General features: G+C 40.0%; 1 protein-coding gene across 1 annotated transcript; it reads right to left on the reverse strand.

The window, feature by feature from the left end:
* Positions 1-1119: 1119 nt before the first annotated feature.
* Positions 1120-21429, reverse strand: hip1ra (huntingtin interacting protein 1 related a). The gene is made up of 33 exons (XM_084935921.1): positions 21125-21429; positions 20733-20796; positions 18895-19037; positions 18742-18798; positions 17959-18039; positions 17256-17332; positions 17094-17155; positions 14462-14602; positions 14306-14363; positions 14039-14114; positions 13803-13943; positions 13586-13708; positions 13056-13239; positions 12875-12963; positions 12508-12624; positions 12303-12404; positions 11196-11390; positions 10162-10272; positions 9843-10037; positions 9611-9758; positions 8875-8961; positions 8683-8790; positions 8454-8590; positions 8070-8180; positions 7840-7898; positions 7716-7746; positions 7565-7627; positions 6893-6993; positions 6678-6783; positions 3221-3344; positions 2696-2757; positions 1833-2441; positions 1120-1736 (listed from the first exon to the last, which is right to left on the reverse strand). Exons 1-33 carry the CDS (start codon positions 21203-21205, stop codon positions 1701-1703), a joined length of 3879 nt encoding a protein of 1292 aa, XP_084792047.1. The 5' UTR covers positions 21206-21429; the 3' UTR covers positions 1120-1700.
* Between the last annotated feature and the right edge of the window lie 24 nt (positions 21430-21453).

A 21453-nucleotide genomic window follows, 5' to 3' on the forward strand; every position in this document is an offset into this window, starting at 1 on the left:
GATCATAAGCAATGAGTCTGTAGGACTACTGATGATCAGGCTTTCAGATATCCTCAATGTAATAAATAAAGCACAGTCAAAAGACAAACAGCACCTTAACGAGAGAAACAAAAACAGATACACAAACATAGCATCTTCTTGTGTGAGTGTGATAATGAGGGTGAGAAGCTATAATAATGAATCCCCTTCCTTGCACAGAAGAGGCCTAGCCACCCTGGATCACAACTCCCAAGGAAGTGGGTCGACAACTACACCAGATCATGTGGCCATAAGCCCTTGAAACACCAAGTACTCACATCCCCAAGGAGGCAGCAACGACCAGTGGGAGCAGTAGGAGGGGCAACCCTTCATCCTCTATGACTATGTTGTACTGAAGTTGAGGCATAGCAACCCCAGACATATAGACATATACTGGCCACACAAACCAGACATACAAACACAACAATGCACAAAAATACACATCCATCCATATTGATGTGTGTATGAACAGAGGGTGGATGCTGGGATGTAAAAATTGAGAAGGCGAGAAAAGAGAGTAGGCTCCAACTGGCTCAGTAGGTACCTCAATTCCCCATACTACCCTGCCATGCAGTGGGAATAGGTGGGCCTACTGTAACCACATCCCGGAGCACCCCAACATCCAAGGCCAGCAAAAACGAGATAAGGGTCTCTTTTACAGAGTGAGGGAGGGTGGCTAAAGTCAAGAGATGTTCATTGGGTGGGAACGTACTGCTTTGGCGACACATTTGATATGCATCTAGACAGAAAGCGTTGAGTCCAGAACGACACCCAGGTGGCAAATTTCTGGGCATAGCCAGATGGTGCAACCGTCTACATCAATGAATAGTCTTCCAGATTAGGGCCATGGGAGCTGCAACCAAGAGCCATTTTATTACTGTTGAGCTTGAGTAAGTTAATATGTCTGACTATCTAAACAGATTTTGGCAGTGTTCTCAACAACAGCATTCACATAGCATTTGGGAGTTCATAAGCAGGTGGCAGCACCTGTTGGTGCGCCTTAGTATCAGTGGCAGCAGACACTTGGCCCTCAGCATCTGCTACCACTCTTTTCCTTGGTAGGAGGGGTTTAGGTGACTAGGCGACTTTCTGCTTTATAGCATAAATTGGTCCAAAAGATGAATATGAGTGAGACTGGTCATGTTTGATAGACACCATAGCTGAGAATGTTTAATTTCTGTGGTAGGAGTACAAGCATAAGATGTGGTTGCAGGTGAGGGATTAAGTGTTAAAGCTTCCTGTGCACATTCCCACTTTCAATACAACTTCCAAAGCTTGAAGCTGTAGATGAAAACCAGCAACAAGGAGTTACATTTTTGAAGGTTGTTAATGTCTGACACTCATCCAGTGCTGTTGTCGTTAATGTGATCCAATCACAAAATGGTTAAAATATTGTGAATAGAAAACCTAAAGAAAACTGAACAATACAACTTTATTTCAGACAATTATCTCATCTTTAATATAGCCATCAGTGTTATAATTCAAATATTAACATTTAATTTCCAAATTTAGAGCACAAAGAAATGTTGATTTGAAATTCCTCTAACATAACATTTTCAGGAGCCTTAACAAGTGATACATGTAGAGGCAAAAGTCAGTGTTTCCAAAATATGAAAGCATATTTTTTTCCTCTAGTGAGTGATTAGCTTAAATCTTTAAGTCAGATTCTTCTTCAGTCAGCTTCAAGATTCTCCTGTTCCATGTTCACCCCGTTTGAACTGCCAATAGAAGAAAAACAGGACTCATGTAAACACCACCTACTCCAAATATCCTTGGGATAAGATGATTATAAAACTAGCAAGAGAAGCACTCACCGCATTCTTCAGCAAGTTCCCAGATTTGGTAAAGATATTTGGTTTTTTTAGGCTTAGTTTGGTGTGTTGCTCTGTGCTGTTATGTGAGGCAGCCTGGGTCTGTTTAGGCTGAGCAGGACTGGATGTGGGTTGTGAGGGTTGTGACAATGAATAAGAGTGAGGATTTAAGTTACTTTGGTTTGGAGTGTAGGGCTGAGATTGTGTGAAAGGCTGAGGTGGGATATAGGGCTGGTAAGGCGTGTAGGTTTGAGAAGGCGTGTAGGTTTGAGAAGGCGTGTAGGTTTGAGAAGGCGTGTAGGTTTGAGAAGGCGTGTAGGTTTGAGAAGGCGTGTAGGTTTGAGAAGGCGTGTAAGACTGTGGCAGAGAGGAGGACTGTGTTTGATTCGGTGCAAAGGGATTTGACTGTGAAAAACCTGGAGTGTTTGAATAAGGTTGTGTCTGTGCAAAGGATTGGGGCACTGCAGTGGAGTCAAGCAGAGTAGGTGGTGGTGGTGGTGGGAAGCTATCAACTCCATCCCCTGACACACCAATCTCGTAGTGCCTCTTCCTCAGTTCCCCCAAGCGTACTCGCTCCTGTTCCAGCTGGCTCTCCAGCTGCAGCACCTTAACCTGAAAGATTCAAAGAGCACAAGATCTGGCAATGGCTTCCAGACGTCTAAAAACCCAATGACCCAGTCAGTTAAGATCCAGTCTAAGATCCAAAACTGTCATTGCATGTTTTTAACTACATTGATTTCACATAGTCACAATACTGTTTCTTTAAAAGGTGGCTTAACTTGTCTTATACATGATCCAGAACAACAAGCAAGTTGCACATAAGGACAAACAATTAAACAATCCATTCAGAGACATGTTAGTCTGACCTGAGCTTCCATTTCTTCTTTTTTAAGCTTGATCAGAGACATGCCGGAGAAGTCCATCAAGCCTGTAAAGGCAACAATATCAGTTCGAGTGTCAAAGCTGCATCATGCAAGAGGTGAATCACAGAATAATCAGCCAATTTCATGGTTACTTTAAGCATTTAAACATTTTGATTAGTCTGGTTGATTTTATGCTAAACTGCTGCTGATCAAACTGATTAATGAGATAGATGAACAAAAAACCCTCACAAGCCTTAAAGCTGTAGGCTAGCTCAGCTATGCTCAGTGGTAGACAGGTTGGCTCGCTGTTTAACACAGTTAAGTATTAAGCAACAGAAAGTGTCAGAAATAAGAGGCCAAAAAAAGGGCTAAAGTAAGTGTTAAACTTACACTCACCAAGTTGTATAGATTTATTGTTTGCTTACATGTATGCTGCCATTTTTAGCCAAAACTATGCTGTTATTATAAAGGGTTACTAAAAATGTGAAGCATCAACTATTTGCTTGCAATATGAGCTTCTCCTCTCACCGTGGTCAGAGATCTGCTGCTGCCCATGTTTGGTGGAGGTGACGACCACAGCAGCCATGTCATTTACATGCCTTGAGGCCTGCTGCAGCGTATTCAGCTTCTTGTTGTTGCGGTCAGCTTTTACCTGGAATGAATAGCAGTACTTAAGTTTGTTTTCCATAAGGACAGTTTTTCACTATGTGGTGCATGTATGGGCACAGAGCAGGCACATTTCAAAGGATGTAACTGGGTGACCATGCTGGCTGAGGTGGTTCTAAGTACTTACACAAAGTCACAGAGCTGTATGCATAAAAGGGAAACTTCACTTCATAAAAAAACATGTCTTTTGGTTTCATTGAGAAATCAAATTTGGAAAGTAACTGGCAACTTCCACTGTCACATAAAAGCAAAAAGGCTAAGAAGAATTAAATTCCTTCCAAAATGTAGCAAAGCAACAATCATCAATGCGCAACTGTGCAATTTTCACGGGACAGTAGTGAATCTGTTTCATTCCTTTGTGTACTAGCTTGGGAAAAAAAAAACCCCCAAAAAAACATCAAACAAACCACTTCATATTTGTATTTATAGAAAACAGATAGAAAGGCAATTCTGCATTTTAGTAGCTTCACCATAATGCAAAAACTGCTTTCTGTTCATTCAGCTATAAAGATTGAGAAGAACGCTCAGTAATGACAATTTTGAGGAACGCATCTGTGTGTATAATAATTTCAGAGAAAACCTGTAGCTATAAGGTACTTGAGGATGTTTTGGACAGAGTTAAAGATGTAGTGAAGAGTGACCTATTGACCCCCAAACATTCATCTGAAGGTGTAAAAAGAACTTTTACTAAACATTGGCATATTTAACCTAGTAACTTAAAATAGCCTTTAATAGATCTCTTTTGTTAAGAAATTTTCTAAAACCAGAGAGATATATGAATGAATAAAGGGTGGAACACCAAGGAATGCTGTGGATCAGCAGATACTTTTTTCCTTTCTTTTCATGCTTGGTATGATGTTCTTTCCCTTGAATGTAGAGCATTGCACATATTCGTTTATCACCTTTATGTTCTATGTTTCTAACATTGTGCTTAATGACACTGTGTTGTCGATTGGCATTTGGAGCCCATTTGGCATATATGTATGCCACTATCAGCTGCTTTAACTTGCACTGACAACAGTTTATTGCTGATACATGTCCAATTCTTTTTGCCCTTTGATAAATATAGTAACGTGTTTGTTGTCGAGTGTTTGTTCACCTGGTAGTTTAAACTACATTTCCGTGGAGGCATTTTAGCTCACTCCTCTTGTTTTAGCCACACTGGAGAGTTTTTGTGCGTGAACATCATGTTTACAATCATGCCAAAGGAACTCTGTTGTATTTAAATTCTGATAATCCATGTTTCTCCTTCAGTGGATCATATGATCCAGCTCACTTTTGTTGTTTGTTAAAAAAAAAAAAAAAAAAAAAAAAAAAAACGAAAAACAAAACTGGATAGCCTCAATCTTGTCCAGGTACAGACCAAATATAGGTTATCAGTACTTTGACTGTGATGCAGGTGGTGCCAAAATTCAGACAAAAGAAAAAATCCTTAATTATTATTATTATTATATTAAGTTTGATAGTAACAGCTAGTAACTTAGTCCACAAATATGTTATATCAGTATCAATAAATTCATTATTTTATCCACGGCCATGTTTACCTCACCTACTTTGACATGACATGTATGCAACAATTCAAGTTGAAAATACTGAGAAGTTTTTCTAATATTGAAGAGGCTAATTCATATATAACTGAACTGTACTCTGCTCTATAAAAACATCTTAGAAACATGGTGTCTATCTAGATTGTTCTTGGAGTCATTTTTGACCTGGATATATCCTTCAAAATGCATATTAAACAAATATGTAGAAGTTCAAGTTCATGCATTTATTACTTTCAGGTTGGACTACTGTAATTCATTATTTATCAGGTTGTTCTAAAAACTCCCAGGAAAGCCTTCAGTTGACCCAGAAAAGAGAAAACTGACAGGGACTAGAAAGAGGAAACATATCTGCCATTTTGGCTTCTCTTCATTGGCTCCCTGTTAAAATCCAGATTGAGAGCTTCACTCTCAGACTGCTGGTATTCCTGTGGTTCCTTGGATATTTAAAAGTAGAAGGGGGAGGTAAATCCTTCAGCTTTCAGGCCCCTCTTCTGTGGAACCAGCTCCTTTGATCCATTTGATCTCAGTAAATCAATAGTTGGTTGGGACTAGGTTTCACAGTGGATTAATAATGGACTGCATTTATATAGCGCTTAACCCTCAAAGCGCTTTACAATTCCACTATTCATTCACTCTCACATTCACACACTGGTGGAGGCAAGCTACAGTTGTAGCCACAGCTGCCCTGGGGCAGACTGGCAGAAGCGAGGCTGCCATATCGCGCCATCGGCCCCTCTGGCCATCACCAGTAGGCGGTAGGTGAAGTGTCTTGCCCAAGGACACAACGACCGAGACTGTCCGAACCGGGGCTGGAACCGACAACCTTCCGATTAAAAGAGCAACTGCCAACTCTTGAGCCAGAATCGCTCCAATTAACCTAAAACCTTGGCTGATTGCGACCCACACCCATTTTCACTCATTGGCTCATGTGATTAGGTAGAGGATCAACAGGGGGTCTGTGACCCTCTTGGGGACACTCCTATAGGGCTTAAAATCAGGGACTCCACCAACTGCTCTTAGAACTTATGAAGCTTCTCGGACAGTAGGTGAAACGAAGTCCAGATGCTTTTCTTAGAGTACGATGGCCTGGTGTTAGCAGACACTTGGGTTTATGTGACTAGATGCTTTATAGCATAAATTGGTCCAACAGATGAATATGAGTGAGACTGTTCATGTTTGATAGACACCATAGCTGAGAATGTTTAATTTCTGTGGTAGGAGTACAAGCATAAGATGTGGTTGCAGGTGAGGGATTAAGTGTTAAAGCTTCCTGTGCACATTCCCACTCACATGCAACTTCCAGAGCTTGAAGCAGTAGATAGAAACCAGCAACAAGGAGTTACATTGCTGGCTAACCAGTGTTAGGGAATGCCTCTGATACCAGCCTTATAAGTTCTGCAGCATATACTCCTCCTGGATGACCTTCACACACATTAGGCTTAAATGACTTTTTCCAGCTGGATTTTGGTAGTTTTTTCCCCCCTTAATAAAAAAATCATTATTTAAAACTGGATTTTGTATTTACTTGGTTTATCTTTAGCCAATATTAACATTTGTTTGATAAACTGAAACATGTAATTGTGAAAATATGCAAAAACACAAGAAATCAGGCAGAGGGCAAATACGTTTTCACAGTATTGTTAATTTAACAGAGGAGTGCTGGTACTTTTTTTTTTTTATTCCACATTTCTTCAAGATTCGAGAGCCTGAACATGACTTTGTATGTTGATACCTAACAAACCAACACGAATATGTCTGACATGAGTTTGTACCTTGGAAGCAGCAACTAGCTGAGCAGTGCTTGCAGCAATCTCATGTGAACAGGCGATGAGCTCCTCATATGTGCCTTTTTCACCCACAACCCGGTCAGCTGAGTCCCTAAACATGAAAGTAAACCATCCATTTACAGTTTTTTTTTTATTATTTACAAATTGTATTGTTCAGAATATCAATCAGTAAGTGGGTTTTGATAAATTTCTGAACTTACAGCAGCTGTGTGGCCCCCCAGCCCACAGCTTTGGAAGCAGAGATGAGTCCTTCGGTCCAGCGAGAGTTTTTGGCATAGAATTCAGTAATAGTTGCTGCACCCTGACAGCACAAATGGAACAAATGGGGCACTCGATAAAACACTGCTTCTTGCTCATTGCCAAAATTTAGCAAAATGCTAAAACACTGGGTATATTGAAATTTATAGGTAAGACTGTTAGTTGTTCAAAGATTTGTTCAAATGGTATCACACTGGAGAAGATAATTGGAGCCTCTCTTCCCTCCATCACAGACACTATTCGCACCCACTCAGCATTGTGGAAGACCCCACGCACCCCTCACACACACACATACTCTGCTGCCTTTTGGCAAGTGGTACCAGAACATTCAGGGCCTCACTGCCAGACTGCGAAACAGTTTCTTCCCCCAAGCCATCAGACTGTTGAACACTCAGTGACTGGACTGACACACACACACCTTCATACATGTCACCAAGCCCCTCTGTAAGCTCCTCTCTCACACACACACATACACACACTTACATGTTAATGTGAAGAAGAATAAGGTTCTTGATAATCATGATTTTTTCCATTCTGCATCGTGTTTGATGAATAAAAAGACAGAATATCTGAGCTTGTCCTGCAATTTCATCTTTAGGGTGGCATCAACTTACCCTTCCTCCTTCCACAATGTCTTTCTGTAGGTCAGTAGCAGCAGTCACCAGCATGTGAACAGCCTGGAGAGAAGAGGGCACCACAGTAAATACAGGAAACAAGAGTTAACTAAAGTTCACAAAATTATTTGAATATTGCCCACTTTCTTACCTTCATCAGGTCTGAGCAGGATCCCAGGATACTGTGATGAAGCAAACATTGTAAGTAAGAGAGGAGGAAAATAACCACCACAGAAATAAATAATTTTATGATGATTCTTTAGGATTTTTCTTACTTCTGATTGACCTCCAGTTTGACACCAGTATTGTCTTTCTTTGCCTGACTCAGTATTTCCTATGAAAAAAACAAAAAACAAAGAACAGATGTCTATGTCAGATAAATGATAGAAATATAATTCAGAGAATAGTAGCTTTGCGTAGACAGGTCATAGTAGAGAATGCTTATTTTTGATATATCAAAAAGATCTTATATATATTTTATAAATTATCTGATGGTTGTCCTTACATCCATTCGCAAGACAGCCTCTTCAATGGCAGTAGATGTGGCGAGCATCTCTTTGTCCACCATGCTTCCTAGTTCTTCTTTTAGCACATCATGCCCTTTCGGACGCAAATCCTAAACAAGAGTCACACAGTTACAGCAAACATGAGTTTCAGTAGCGAGTATTGAGAGGTCAAGTTCAGGATCTTTGGAAACCTGCAAAAAAGTTGGCACTTTTCTTGCCATTATCTCAATAACATGGAAACATGGTCATGGAGGGAGCGGTTCACTGCTCACCCACCCTCATTTTCAATTTTACGCATACACACTTGACAATTTCTCTCTCTCACACTCATACATACACACAATACTGTCTTGTTAATTGGTTAAATATAAATTCAGTCCCACCTGTCCTACAGCGAGGATGCGTTGAACAATATAGCGTATTGCAGACGGGTCTGCTCGCTGTAAACTCGCCTGAATCTTCAAATCCTTCAAGAACTGAAGGCAGTGATTGGCACAGTCCCGACAGCTGTCAGTCAGATCTGTATGAGTCCAACACACAGCATTCAACTTTCTGTGTAGAAAATATTTAGCAAGTGTTACAACAGTTACAACAACTATGTACGTTTCTTACAGTTCGCCTGGTCGACAGGGGCTGAGTGAGATGTTGCCGATCCGTTAACAATTGTGTCAGCAGCAAGGTGGGAAAACTGTGTGACTGCTCTTAGCAAACCACTGGCATCTAGACAGAACAGGGAAGGATTAAACAAACTAATCAGTTGATGTACCTGACTTGAACTGAACACACCCACAATTCCCAACGTACCATTACTGTTTCCCAGATAGGCCAAGTGGCTCTGCTGCATTTTGTCAATAGAATTCAGGGTGATTTCCGCTCGGTTCACCAAATAATCTGTCAAACACAAAGAACTGATCAAAAACAAACAGTATGGAAACGCAAAATGGCAAGTTAAGGTCTGAGGATTAAAGATTTTTGGTTACCATGTTAATTTATTGTATAAAGTTTTGTGTAGCAGTCCTGAAGTAACAACTTATAGTTTTCCATAATGATGAATCCTTAAATGTGTGTGTAGACTGAATCTTTATTTTCAGTGGAGGGTTTTTTTTTTGCCATGTCTTTCCATATCATAATGTGCATCTGCTTTTGCCTCCATTAAAATCTGTGTTGAAGATTGCTGTTGCTATTGAATGCAGTGTGAGTTATATGAAGAACTTCAGTCATCTCTGAAATTTAAAAGGCATCAGCCATGTCTTTACTTTCTTCGTGTGTTTCCTCATTAGAATATGAAACAGATGAACCAATGTCAATATTTATTAACGTCTTAGAATAGAGGTTTGCTGATTTTATTCAGTTTTTTGTTTTGTTTTTGTATTAAAATGCCTGTTCTATGGCTTTTCTTTGGTTACATAAAGTACTGCACACTTTTCGAACACATGGGCAACTGAATGCAAATAAATAAAAGCTTCCGTCCTTAAAATACTTTTTAAAAACTCTGTTTAAAGGGATTTTCTTTGAGGAGGGAAAATAATAGTGATTTTACCAGGAGAGCTGATGCAGCGGACATGTATAGGGTCATCCAGTTTGGCCACAGCGTCCAGTATGATGCCCTCAGCTTCCACCACTGCACACTGTAGCAGACAAAACTGCTCCTCCTGCAGCTTCTGGGCTAGCTGGCTTTCACGAGAAGCCTGATTTATCACACACATACACACGAAGTTAATAATTAGTCAGTTATAAAGTCTTCAAATAGAGTGACAAACAGAAAACTGGACCTGTTGCTGTAACTGGGCATGTAAACCTCCCAGTTCCATGCTGCTCCTCTGCCTCTCCTGCTCTAGGGAGGACTGTTGAAGATGAGTTTGTTGTCTGAGGGTTTTCAGCTCAGCCTCCTGTTCCCGCATCATACGCAGCAACCCCTCCTTTTCCACCTGCAGCCCTGCCAGTGTGTTGTTTAGCTGGGTACCACTCTGAGAAACAGATTTTAAAAACGTTTTTCATTTACAAATAAGTCTTATCTTATAATCTTCAAGGCTTGTAGATGCTAGAAAATACGTTTACAGCATCCACAAGTTTTGATCCAAATGTTCTGACCATTTCTTTGCTTTGCAGGATGTTGTTTGCTTGTGTCAGTTCTGCTCGTGTGGATTCCAAATCTCGCTTGAGCCTGTCAATTTCCAACTTCTGCGCTGCATTTATGGCAAGCTACAGGAAACACAGAAGACACACAAAAGCAGACAGAATTCTATTATACAACAAAGTTAGGGGCACTTTTGTGGCAATTATAAATGCTTCCAGTACAGCAAAGAAAAACACAATCATCAATCAGGTAAATAAATAAAAGTAAACACAAGACAGAGCTGTGTTTGATAAGGAAGTAAAAAGAAAGATGGGCCTAAGTGGTTCAAGGCTGAACAACCAATATCATGACAAAGGTCAGGCAGTCCTTTTATACGCAGTGTTACAGATGTTGTACAGAGGCTTTAGGAGGGAGACAATATGTGGTATAGAAATCTGGTTCTGAGGCTTTTAATCTTAGCTTTAAAAGTCTGACAGTGTTACAGGACTGTCATGCCAAGTTAATGGAGCACTCAACCAGTTTGGAAAGTTCATTTAAAGATCACTAACATGGCTTGATACCTGGATATTTATAGCTCTAAATAGTAAGTATGATTTTATAATGTAGTTTAACATAAAGAGGTTAAAACTGAATTGATATTTGAACATGTCTTAAACAAAGCTACTGAGCCAATTCAATTTTATTGTATTTATATAGCACCAAATCACAATAAAAGTTGCATAGTGCTTTGAACTGTAATGTAAAGACCCTACAATAATACAGAGAAAACACATAAGCAAAGCGTTACAGATATCAAAATACCAAAGTGTGGACATTTTTTGCAATGCCTGAAGACGAAATCTTTCCATTCATCCTCTGCTACTTATTCAATTCAGTGTTGTGGTTGGGTACCTAACCTAGCTGTCACAGGGCAAGAGGAGGGATAAACCCTGGATAGGTTGGCAGTCTATTCCTGAGCTAATACATTATTGATATATTAATATCATTAGCCCTGTGAAAGACAATGTTGTATTTCACTCTGGACCTTTTAGTGATGCGTGCTTCAGACCTGCTGCTGTAGCTGAGCTCTCAGATCCTCCAGCTCTCGGTTGGTCCTGTCTCTCTCCAAGTCCAGGGAGCTCTGCTGTAGTTGTGCCTGTTGTCTCAGAGTGGTAAGCTCTGCATCTTTTTCTCTTGCAGAGCGTAGCAGCACTTCCCGCTCAGCCTGCAGAGCTGTCAAACTGCTGCTCACCTGAGATCCCTCCTAAAGAAACACAAAGACATCTTGAGAACTCATACTCATATGAGAACTCAATGCCCAATGTGTTTTTGGCATTCGTTATCAGGCACCAAGATGCTTTCAACACTCTAGAGACTATCCCAGGTACTGAGTCTGAGAAGTATGTGAGGATGGGATATGGTATATGTGAAGACAGACAGTAGTTAGGTGTGTGGTAGATGTTAAAGATGGGTTCAAGATGGAGGCAAGACTACATGAGGGATTAGCCCCTTATTGTTTGCAATGGTGATGGACAGGTTAACAGATGAGGTCAAGCAGGAGTAAAGGTGAAGCTGCAAGGAGCAATAGTGATGGTAGATGAATTTTTTATAACTGGGGTCAACAATTCACATAAACAGACAAGCACAAGAGAGGGGAAGAAGAGACTGCAGGCAGGGTGGAGACAAATGTCAGGGACAATTAGTGACAGCAGGATAGCAAAAGTCAGGAGGACAAGCTAGAGGTAGAAAAGTTAAAGATGTTACGTTTTTCATTAAGGGTAAAGAGGACGGACAGGATTACAATTACTTTATCAGAGAAATGAGTACATTGAGGTCGACCATTATGAAGACAAAGTTAGGGAGGCAAGGCTGAGATGGTTTGGATATATGCAAAGGAGGGCTAGAAGCTATACTGGAGAAAGGTTGTTAACTTTAGAGCTGCCAGGCAGGAGGAAAAGAGGAAAGACCACTGCGAAGGATTCGTGGATGTAGTGAAGGAGGACATGCAGAGGGTTGGTGTGTCAGAGAAGGATGCTTGGAACAGGTTGAGATGGAGGCAGATGGCCAGCTCTGGCAACCCCTGAAAGGAGCAGCTGAAAGAACAACAAGGGTTTTCCCGAAAGTCCAAAAATAGATGTGTTCTGCCATGAAATCTGTGGTCATATTACAGTCTTACCTTCTCTTTACTCTCCAGAGTACTGCGCAAGGTGGCAAGCTCTGCTCTTTGCTCCAGCAGTTCTTGGTTCAGGCGGTCCACCTCCATCTGCTGCTGATTCATCTGATCAGGACGGAAAAAAAAAAGAAAAAGAAAGAAAGAAAAGATCAATAGTGACAACAGCTTTTGTTCATCAACACAAAACTATGTCTGATGCAGGTCTTACCACATTGCTTTTCTCCCGTCGTAGATTTTCCAGCTCAGTTTCTAGCTGATATTTAGCCCTCTGCAAATCATCATGCTCTTGTTTGGTGCTTGACATAATCTTCACCGTTTCTGTATTCTGCACATGATTAAAATACATTCCATAATAACTAAGAAGGTAAAGGTACCTCAGCTTGCTACAAAAATGAGAAACACAGGAAAACAGCAGGATGGGGTCTGTAAGAAGGTAACAAAATTCACCTATCACCATCTCCAATTATCTCTATCATTAATTGAGTTGAACAATGTGGTTCAACGTTCTAATTTAAATTTTTAAAAGGCGGCGGCTAAGGAAGTTAAAAATAAACATAAAAGAAACTGGAATTTACCTTCTTCATTAGGTCAGCATGGCTGCTAACCAGCTCTGCATGTCTCTCTTTAAGTTGAGTGAAACGAAGCTCTGCTGCTTGAGCTCTGCCTGCGTAGTTAGGAAGAAGATGCACCTTTTTACTTAGTTTTAGCTCTTTTTGTATTGCTAATTCAGCTGCATGCTCACATCTGAACTCTCACCATCTGCCTCTTTGAATCCAATCTGTGCCCCGATGTTAGCCACATTAGTGCTTCGTAAAGCTTCCACTTCCATGCGCAGGTGTTCGTTTTCAACCATTGCCATCTGCTTGTGGGTGCGCTGCTCCTCGACCTCAGCCTCCAGTCGGTTCACTTGACCCTTTAACTCTGTTACACACCTCTGAGCCTGGGGAAGGAAGAAGAAACTTACAATTATTGACAAGGACTTCTTGTCTTGCTGTTTTGGTTAATTTGTGAACAACACAGAAACAAACACATTTTACAATTACCAACTGTAAATGAGACATTTGAACATAAACTTGGTAATGTTTCAATATGACTTTCAATATACAAGTCCTAATGAATCCACAATGATTACAATGTACCAATATCACCAATCACAAAGCAGAGGATGCTACAGTTAGCATCCTCTTAGCCATCATATGGAAGGACCATGGCTGACTGCATAGAGGAAGGGTTTTCAGATTTTTATGTGACCAGCCACTCCAACACTGTCATCTTGTCCCATTTACCTCATTCTTGAAGATCTGTAATTCTGGTTTCAGAACATCTAGCTCTCTCTTCAGACTGTCATTTTCCATTTCTCTCTGCTCCACTGAAGAATCAGGTGTTCTCATTTGGTTGAGCAGATAGTACTGGTTTGATAAAAAGCTACATATCAGCACTGACACCACACAAAGCTGGTAGAATTTCAAAGTACCATATCCTCTGACCAACTATGTACCATACCTGTGGTATTTGAGAAGCTTCTCTAAACTCTGGTTGTGGCTCCACATCCTCCTCCTCCTCATGATGCTCCTCGTTTGGCGTCACTACTACTGGTTTTTTGTACTCAGCCAAGGCAGCAGCTCGGAGGAAGTTTGGAGGAGCCTGAGGGGTAGTGATACAATTAACATACACAAAAGGCACAAAAACAGAAGGAGCAAAGCATGTAAAGGTTAAAAAAAGAAATCTGTGGCACTTACATCTGGGAGATCTGGGATCTGGATGAAAGTTTTAAAGAACTCCATTTCTCTGGCTTTGTCAAAGAACTGTGTGAGGCTACAGAAAAAAATAAGTCAGTGTCAGACCTCTTCCTTTGAGGTCACTGTTGTTCTTTGTCGTTTTCAGATTTTTATTTACATGTTTTTCATTGTAATGGAAATTAGGTTTTAGCGACCACTTAAACAGCAAATGTATTTTACTTTGTTCCTGTTAAATAGATTAGTGAGTTTCTCTAATAAATAATTCACCTCATAAACAGATCACGGAACCGGTCTCTGTGTCCAAGAAGAACATCTGGAGAAATGCCTGTGACGAAAAGGGTATGATTGATTTAAGGCATTTTTTAAATAATGCTGACCATCTCATGATTTATTTTAATAAATAAATATTTGTTTTTCACTCACGGCTGTGAAGCTTAAACAACAATCGCACACAGAAGTGATAGAGAAAGCTGCAGTCCTGTATGAGAGGTATGAGTGGCATCAGTCTGCACTGCCCAGCTGGAGTTGTAGATTTGGCCTGGTTGGCCTCCACCTGGCGAAATACTATTTGGCATTAAAGCCAAATTAGGGAATTTGATTAGGGGTTTTTAACTTGAAGAACAGAATGAACACTAATGTGTTGGTTCTAACTATTTATTTTTTAGGTAAACTACGGCGTATTATTTCAAGGAATCTTCAGTAGGCGTGGTGCAGAAAACACGACACACTACAGTAATGTACAACATTTGCAGTACAACTTGTACAAAATGCTGCAGCCCTCCTTTTGACTCGTGTGAAGAGACACCAACATATTACTCCGGTGCTTGCTTCCCTTCATTGGCTTCCAGCGAGTTTTAGAATTAAATTTAAAATCGTACTTTTGACTTATAAAGCGCTAAATGGCCAGGCACCAGACTATTTGTCTGACCTTTTGCAGCTTTACACGCCCTCTAGAGCCCTTCGATCAAGTGATCATATACTCCTTATCTTACACAAGTCTAGGATGGTTCATAGAGGGGATCGGCGTTTGTGGTTGTGGCGCCGAAAATGTGGAACGATCTACCTCTCCACATTAGAAAGGCCCCAACTGTCACTCTTTTAAATCCCATCTTAAAACATATTTTTTCACTTTGGCTTTCGATACTGCACGAGAGTTACCAATTCTTTTTATCCTAATTTCCTTTTAATTTTCTTACCTGTTGTTGATGTTAATGTCACTGCTTAATTATTACTTTGTACAGCACTTTGGTCAACTCTCTGTTGTTATTAAATGTGCTTTATAAATAAATAAATGAAATGAAAATAATGTCAGAAAGTATTGAGAGACTGATCAAAATATTCCTGGTTTAAGTAGCAACTTATTCTAAACTAGTTATTAGTATTGTATCATATACAGTGGGGCAAAAAAGTATTTAGTCAGCCACCGATTGTGCAAGTTCCCCCACATAAAATGATGACAGAGGTCAGTAATTTGCACCAGAGGTACACTTCAACTGTGAGAGACAGAATGTGAAAAAACAATCCATGAATCCACATGGTAGGATTTGTAAAGAATTTATTCGTAAATCAGGGTGGAAAATAAGTATTTGGTCAATAACAAAAATACAACTCAGTACTTTGTAACATAACCTTTGTTGGCAATAACAGAGGTCAAACGTTTACTATAGGTCTTTACCAGGTTTGCACACACAGTAGCTGGTATTTTGGCCCATTCCTCCATGCAGATCTTCTCGAGAGCAGTGATGTTTTGGGGCTGTTGCCGAGCAACACGGACTTTCAACTCCCGCCACAGATTTTCTATGGGGTTGAGGTCTGGAGACTGGCTAGGCCACTCCAGGACTTTCAAATGCTTCTTACGGAGCCACTCCTTTGTTGCCCGGGCGGTGTGTTTTGGATCATTGTCATGTTGGAAGACCCAGCCTCGTTTCATCTTCAAAGTTCTCACTGATGGAAGGAGGTTTTGGCTCAAAATCTCACGATACATGGCCCCATTCATTCTGTCCTTAACACGGATCAGTCGTCCTGTCCCCTTGGCAGAAAAACAGCCCCATAGCATGATGTTTCCACCCCCATGCTTCACAGTAGGTATGGTGTTCTTGGGATGCAACTCAGTATTCTTCTTCCTCCAAACACGACGAGTTGAGTTTATACCAAAAAAAGTTCTACTTTGGTTTCATCTGACCACATGACATTCTCCCAATCCTCTGCTGTATCATCCATGTGCTCTCTGGCAAACTTCAGACGGGCCTGGACATGCACTGGCTTCAGCAGCGGAACACGTCTGGCACTGCGGGATTTGATTCCCTGCCGTTGTAGTGTGTTACTGATGGTGGCCTTTGTTACTGTGGTCCCAGCTCTCTGCAGGTCATTCACCAGGTCCCCCCGTGTGGTTCTGGGATCTTTGCTCACCGTTCTCATGATCATTTTGACCCCACGAGATGAGATCTTGCGTGGAGCCCCAGATCGAGGGAGATTATCAGTGGTCTTGTATGTCTTCCATTTTCTGATGATTGCTCCCACAGTTGATTTTTTCACACCAAGCTGCTTGCCTATTGTAGATTCACTCTTCCCAGTCTGGTGCAGGTCTACAATACTTTTCCTGGTGTCCTTCGAAAGCTCTTTGGTCTTGGCCATGGCGGAGTTTGGAGTCTGACTGTTTGAGGCTGTGGACAGGTGTCTTTTATACAGATGATGAGTTCAAACAGGTGCCATTCATACAGGTAACGAGTGGGGGACAGAAAAGCTTCTTACAGAAGACGTTACAGGTCTGTGAGAGCCAGAGATTTTCCTTGTTTGAGGTGACCAAATACTTATTTTCCACCCTGATTTACGAATAAATTCTTTACAAATCCTACCATGTGGATTCATGGATTTTTTTTTTCACATTCTGTCTCTCACAGTTGAAGTGTACCTCTGGTGCAAATTACTGACCTCTGTCATCATTTTAAGTGGGGAAACTTGCACAATCGGTGGCTGACTAAATACTTTTTTGCCCCACTGTAAATTATAGGGTCATCATAGCATATATATATAATGACCCTCCTAACGGACTAACCAGTGTCAGCCATCTTGAGTCCAGCATCCAGGTAATCCAACAGCTCCTGTGTCATATCCAGCCTACAATATAAAACATTTAACAAGAAATATTCAAGCAGAACTGAAACACATTACCTGTGCTTAAAAAAAAAAAAAAAAAAAAAAAAAGTGGACGACTTACACTTTGTTCATGTCACTTCCTGCTTCCTTCTCCAAAGTCTCATCACTGGCCTCCAGGTTACCTGGGATAACCTTGTGCTGTAAAAAAAGGTCATATTATGGTCTGCTACTTAAATAAAACAACCGATTAAGGAACCCTTTCCTTTAGTACATGGATGTTAGCTGCCTACAGACAAGAAAGCCTGTATTGTACTAATTAAAGGTTTTCTAAAAATTCTGTACAATTGTCTTTAATTGCCAGAAATGTTTAACCTTTATTTATGAGAGAGTAAAACTGTTAATACACTTCTTTTGGAAGTGTTTCCAGGATTATGATGGGCACACAAAAAAAGCTCTGTTTGGTTAGGATCTGAGGCCTTTAACTAAGGCTAATAGAAGCAGTGAAGGCAAAGTGTGTCTAAACTTTTGACTGATACAGTACATGCTCGTGTTTTTCCTCCTTTTTTCATGCTTAACTGACTGCCATTTGGATTAGCCGCTTTTTATCTTTTTTCAAATGTTATGGTATATGGTAAACTGTACTTACAGTAGTAAGTACAGTTTAAGTACACAGGAGATTGTGTAAGTCTGCATGTGGGTAGGAACAGCAATACAGAGCATTTTGTTTCTAGTTCTTGATGAAACAAGAAAGCAGCAAAACACCGATTATGCTGCAAAAATGTACCTTTGTTCCAACGTAACACTAAAATTATGAGTAATATTACCTTTTTATGAAATTCCATTTTTTGGCAGAGGTATTTGGAAGACAAGGCGACAATGTGCCCATATCGATCATGCAAGTTTCCCTGGACAGGAAAGAAAAAAAACAGAACAAAACAGAACAAAAAAAAAAAAAAAAAGAGTTTGTTGCTTAGAAAACAATCATATTTAAACTGAATCACCTTACTAATTTATTAAATAGATAACTATCATATCTGACATCATATCTCACAGTACAATAATATTGAATGGGTTGCATTGTTGTACTTTGTCATGTTTCTCAGGTCTTTGTCTGAATTTCTTATGAACATTACTTGTCATGTTCTCATGTTGTTGCTAAGGATTGTCTTGTTGCACTGGAGTCACACTGGGTTAAATATTTACACTTGGGTTTTAAGGGGTATTTATTATTTTCTTTATTATTGTATTTATGGGTTGTACGGAAGCTCCAAACGCAATTTCATTGTTCTCTGACAATGACAAAATTAAAATTAAAGATTAACCCACCAACCAACTCAGTCAAAACAAATATTTTAATAAATATTAATGCGAGTCATACTGATGTTTCCAAATGTGGACAAACAAAACCACCAATTTAAAAAAAAAAAAAAAAAAAAGGACAATATTTTAGAAATCAACATCTTATAAAGGTGAAACAAAGATGCATGTAACTGCAGATCTTTTTACAAACTCTCAATATAAAAAATAAAGCTTTTTAATAGATAAACCTCCAAACTGTATTCTCTAGTTTAAATATAAGCTGCAGCTTCAATATGGCAGCTACTCACCCAGAGGGTGCCCATATCTTTCACATTACGACAGTATCTGTAAGAATCCGTCACCACCTGTACATCAAACAGAGACAAGAGATTACATATCACCAACCGGAGTGAGGGAGAGGAAGAGTATAAGGTGAAGAAAATGCAAAAAACTGAACTTACATTTCTGTGTCCATCCCTGAGGATTTTGTGAACCAGATAGCAAAACTTCCAGCTCACAATGGAGTTGCTGGATAGAGGTAGGTTCAAGACATATGACCAGAAGGTCGTAGCTCCACCCTCTTTATGAGTTCCCATGATGATATCTGTACAGCTGTCAAGGAGACTCCCAAGTACCGATGCACAAACAGTTCAAAGAAAGTACGGACACACTATCGCAGTCGACTGTCAAACTGTCTGAAAAATGAATGCAGGGTGGCAAAGCCTTCAACAGGCAACCTTTTTAACTGGTTGGCAGGTTGGTGACTGCTCTGGTTGAAATAAAAAATCTGAGAAGATCTGGTTGATCTGAGAAGATTTAAATCATGACTTCAGTAAATGTTTTTCCCATACATTAATTTACTCAGTCCCGAGTTTGAAATTGTACTAAATACAATATGTTCATTTTGTAAATTAAGGCCCCACTTACTGGGTGATTTATTGCATTTTAATATAATTTATGATATGGGCTTTCAAAAATTATGAAAAAATCCTGGGGGGAATTAGTCGTTTTCATTCACTTTTTCTATTAATCTTTCATTCTGAATTGTAATTCCAGAATGAAAGCTTAATTGCACATCAGAGCGGTGTGCTTCCACCCCTCTGTGGCTATCAGTTTCAGTCACTCTGGCTACTGTACAGGTCTTCTGAGAGTCCACTGGCCCTGGGGCTCCCTTTGCTCACCGTAGATGCCCGGTGGTGCCCATGTGAAATTGGTTCAAAAACACCACCACAATCAGGACTTAACTCTCCTAGATCCATGACGACCACTTGGTCCTCTCACCTCTTTTTGTTTTCTGTTTAAATTATACTGACAGAGTTTAATACGGTTCAATAACTGCATGAGGTTTTCTAAGTGACAATAAACACAAGCATAACATTGATTGCCATAACTGAGCAGTTTCATCATAAAAGGAGAGACTGACACCGCTCGGATCATATGAAGAGATATAATCCCTCAGTTCCTCAATTAGATCAACATCACAATTATGTTTTTGTTTTTTTTAAAGAGATGGTGACAGTGGATAAGCTTAAGACAAAGGGGGAGAGAAAGCAATGGTTTATATACAGTCAAGATATTTTACACACGCTATGGCTTTGATCTAGGGACAACTGCTGGTCAGTTCACCACTTTACCCCACACTGAAATATTCCAAACATTACTGCATGTATAGTAAAAGTTGAAGGGTGTTGGACAGTTCAAAACTCAAGAAATCACGTATCTAAACTGATTGACTGATACATTTCTCAGGCTGTTATTTGCCAGAGGTGGGCAATAACTAAAGTTGATAACTAAAAAAAAGTGTCGAGGGTCTCCATCAGATAATTTTTTTTAAAGAAAATGTTATGTTAACTTTAAAATATGTTAACTGACAACTTTACAAAGACTTTCAGCAAAGTTGATCAAAGGCTTTTTGCAATTAATAATCAATTTTTTTAAAAGGAGAGGTCCTGATTTTTTCCCCCCTCCGGTATTGCCAACAACTTTTCACTCATGCATTCAAATGTCTAAATGTCTCAACATGCTCTCCAGAATGTCGTGACATTTAGCACATACACTGAGGATCCCCAAAAGCCGAATCTCAGTTGCTTTTCTTTAATTTGATACCTGTGAAGCCTACCCAAATACCTTACAGGGACTTCGGTTTTATTTCCTTAGCAAATGTTAGCATTGTCCCAATAAGCCAGTCAGCATAAGCTATTTATAAAAAAATAAAGATGTATATATGAAATTGTATTTGTTTTGTATATCCAGTAAGCCTGGTTAGCAGGAAACCTGCTGTTAAAAGTTAAAAGGATACTGCGTACATGTTTGTCTTTTGGTGGTGTTTCAGCTGTGGTGACAGCTTTGCTGATGCTGTGGAGCTAAAAGAAATGAAAGAAGAGCAATCAGGACACGAGGAACTAGTTAACACAGCCACATCAGATTGAACTTCAAGATTAAGACATGACAGAAATAACACCAGTGAATTTCCTTGACACGTGATATATTTAACAATATTTTCCACTAATATGTCAGAAGGAGTGAAGAATTTGACATTTCGATACTGTCTGGTAGTACCCATTTGACAGTTAAAACTAGTTATCGTCAAGCACACGGTGTGAACAAAAAGGAAGACTGTTTAAAATCCACAGAGGGGAGGGGGGGAGAAGCCATCAAAAAGTTATCCGTCACAGGAACAAAGTGACTAACCTGTTGTTTTCCGAACTGTTCTTTCTCCGCAGCCAAAGCCTTTTCCGTCTTATTATCACTCTTATTCTTCGTTTTACTCATGTTTTCACCGAAAAATAGAGACACATAAATCCAAAGTGGTCCCACACACAGGTTCAGGCTCCTTATCCGTGCTCTCGCGCCTCGTTAAACCACAAAGGTGAGTCAGGTGCGGCGCGCGCACGTCACCACAATCCTGCTGGTTTGGCTAGCTCCTTCAAATTACCACAGGATGCTTTAAAAAAATAAAAATAAAAAAAAAGCTGTCCGAACAAAGCAGCTTCAATCCAAACCCATAAATAACACAATGG

This window comes from Perissodus microlepis, chromosome 7 (genome assembly GCF_051167445.1).
Source record: "Perissodus microlepis isolate ML-2025 ecotype Zambia chromosome 7, ASM5116744v1, whole genome shotgun sequence".
In the NCBI taxonomy this organism is placed as follows: Eukaryota; Metazoa; Chordata; class Actinopteri; order Cichliformes; family Cichlidae; genus Perissodus; species Perissodus microlepis.

Bases quoted from the DNA above. Each gene is read 5' to 3' on its own strand.
- hip1ra (XM_084935921.1), bottom strand. From the start codon at position 21,205: ATGAGTAAAACGAAGAATAAGAGTGATAATAAGACGGAAAAGGCTTTG. The intron at 14,364-14,461 runs GTGAGTGAAAAA...TTTTCGTCACAG, and splicing joins GTTGTTTAAGCTTCACAGCC to GCATTTCTCCAGATGTTCTT. The intron at 8,591-8,682 runs GTAAGAAACGTA...GGACTCATACAG, and splicing joins CCCTGTCGACCAGGCGAACT to ATCTGACTGACAGCTGTCGG.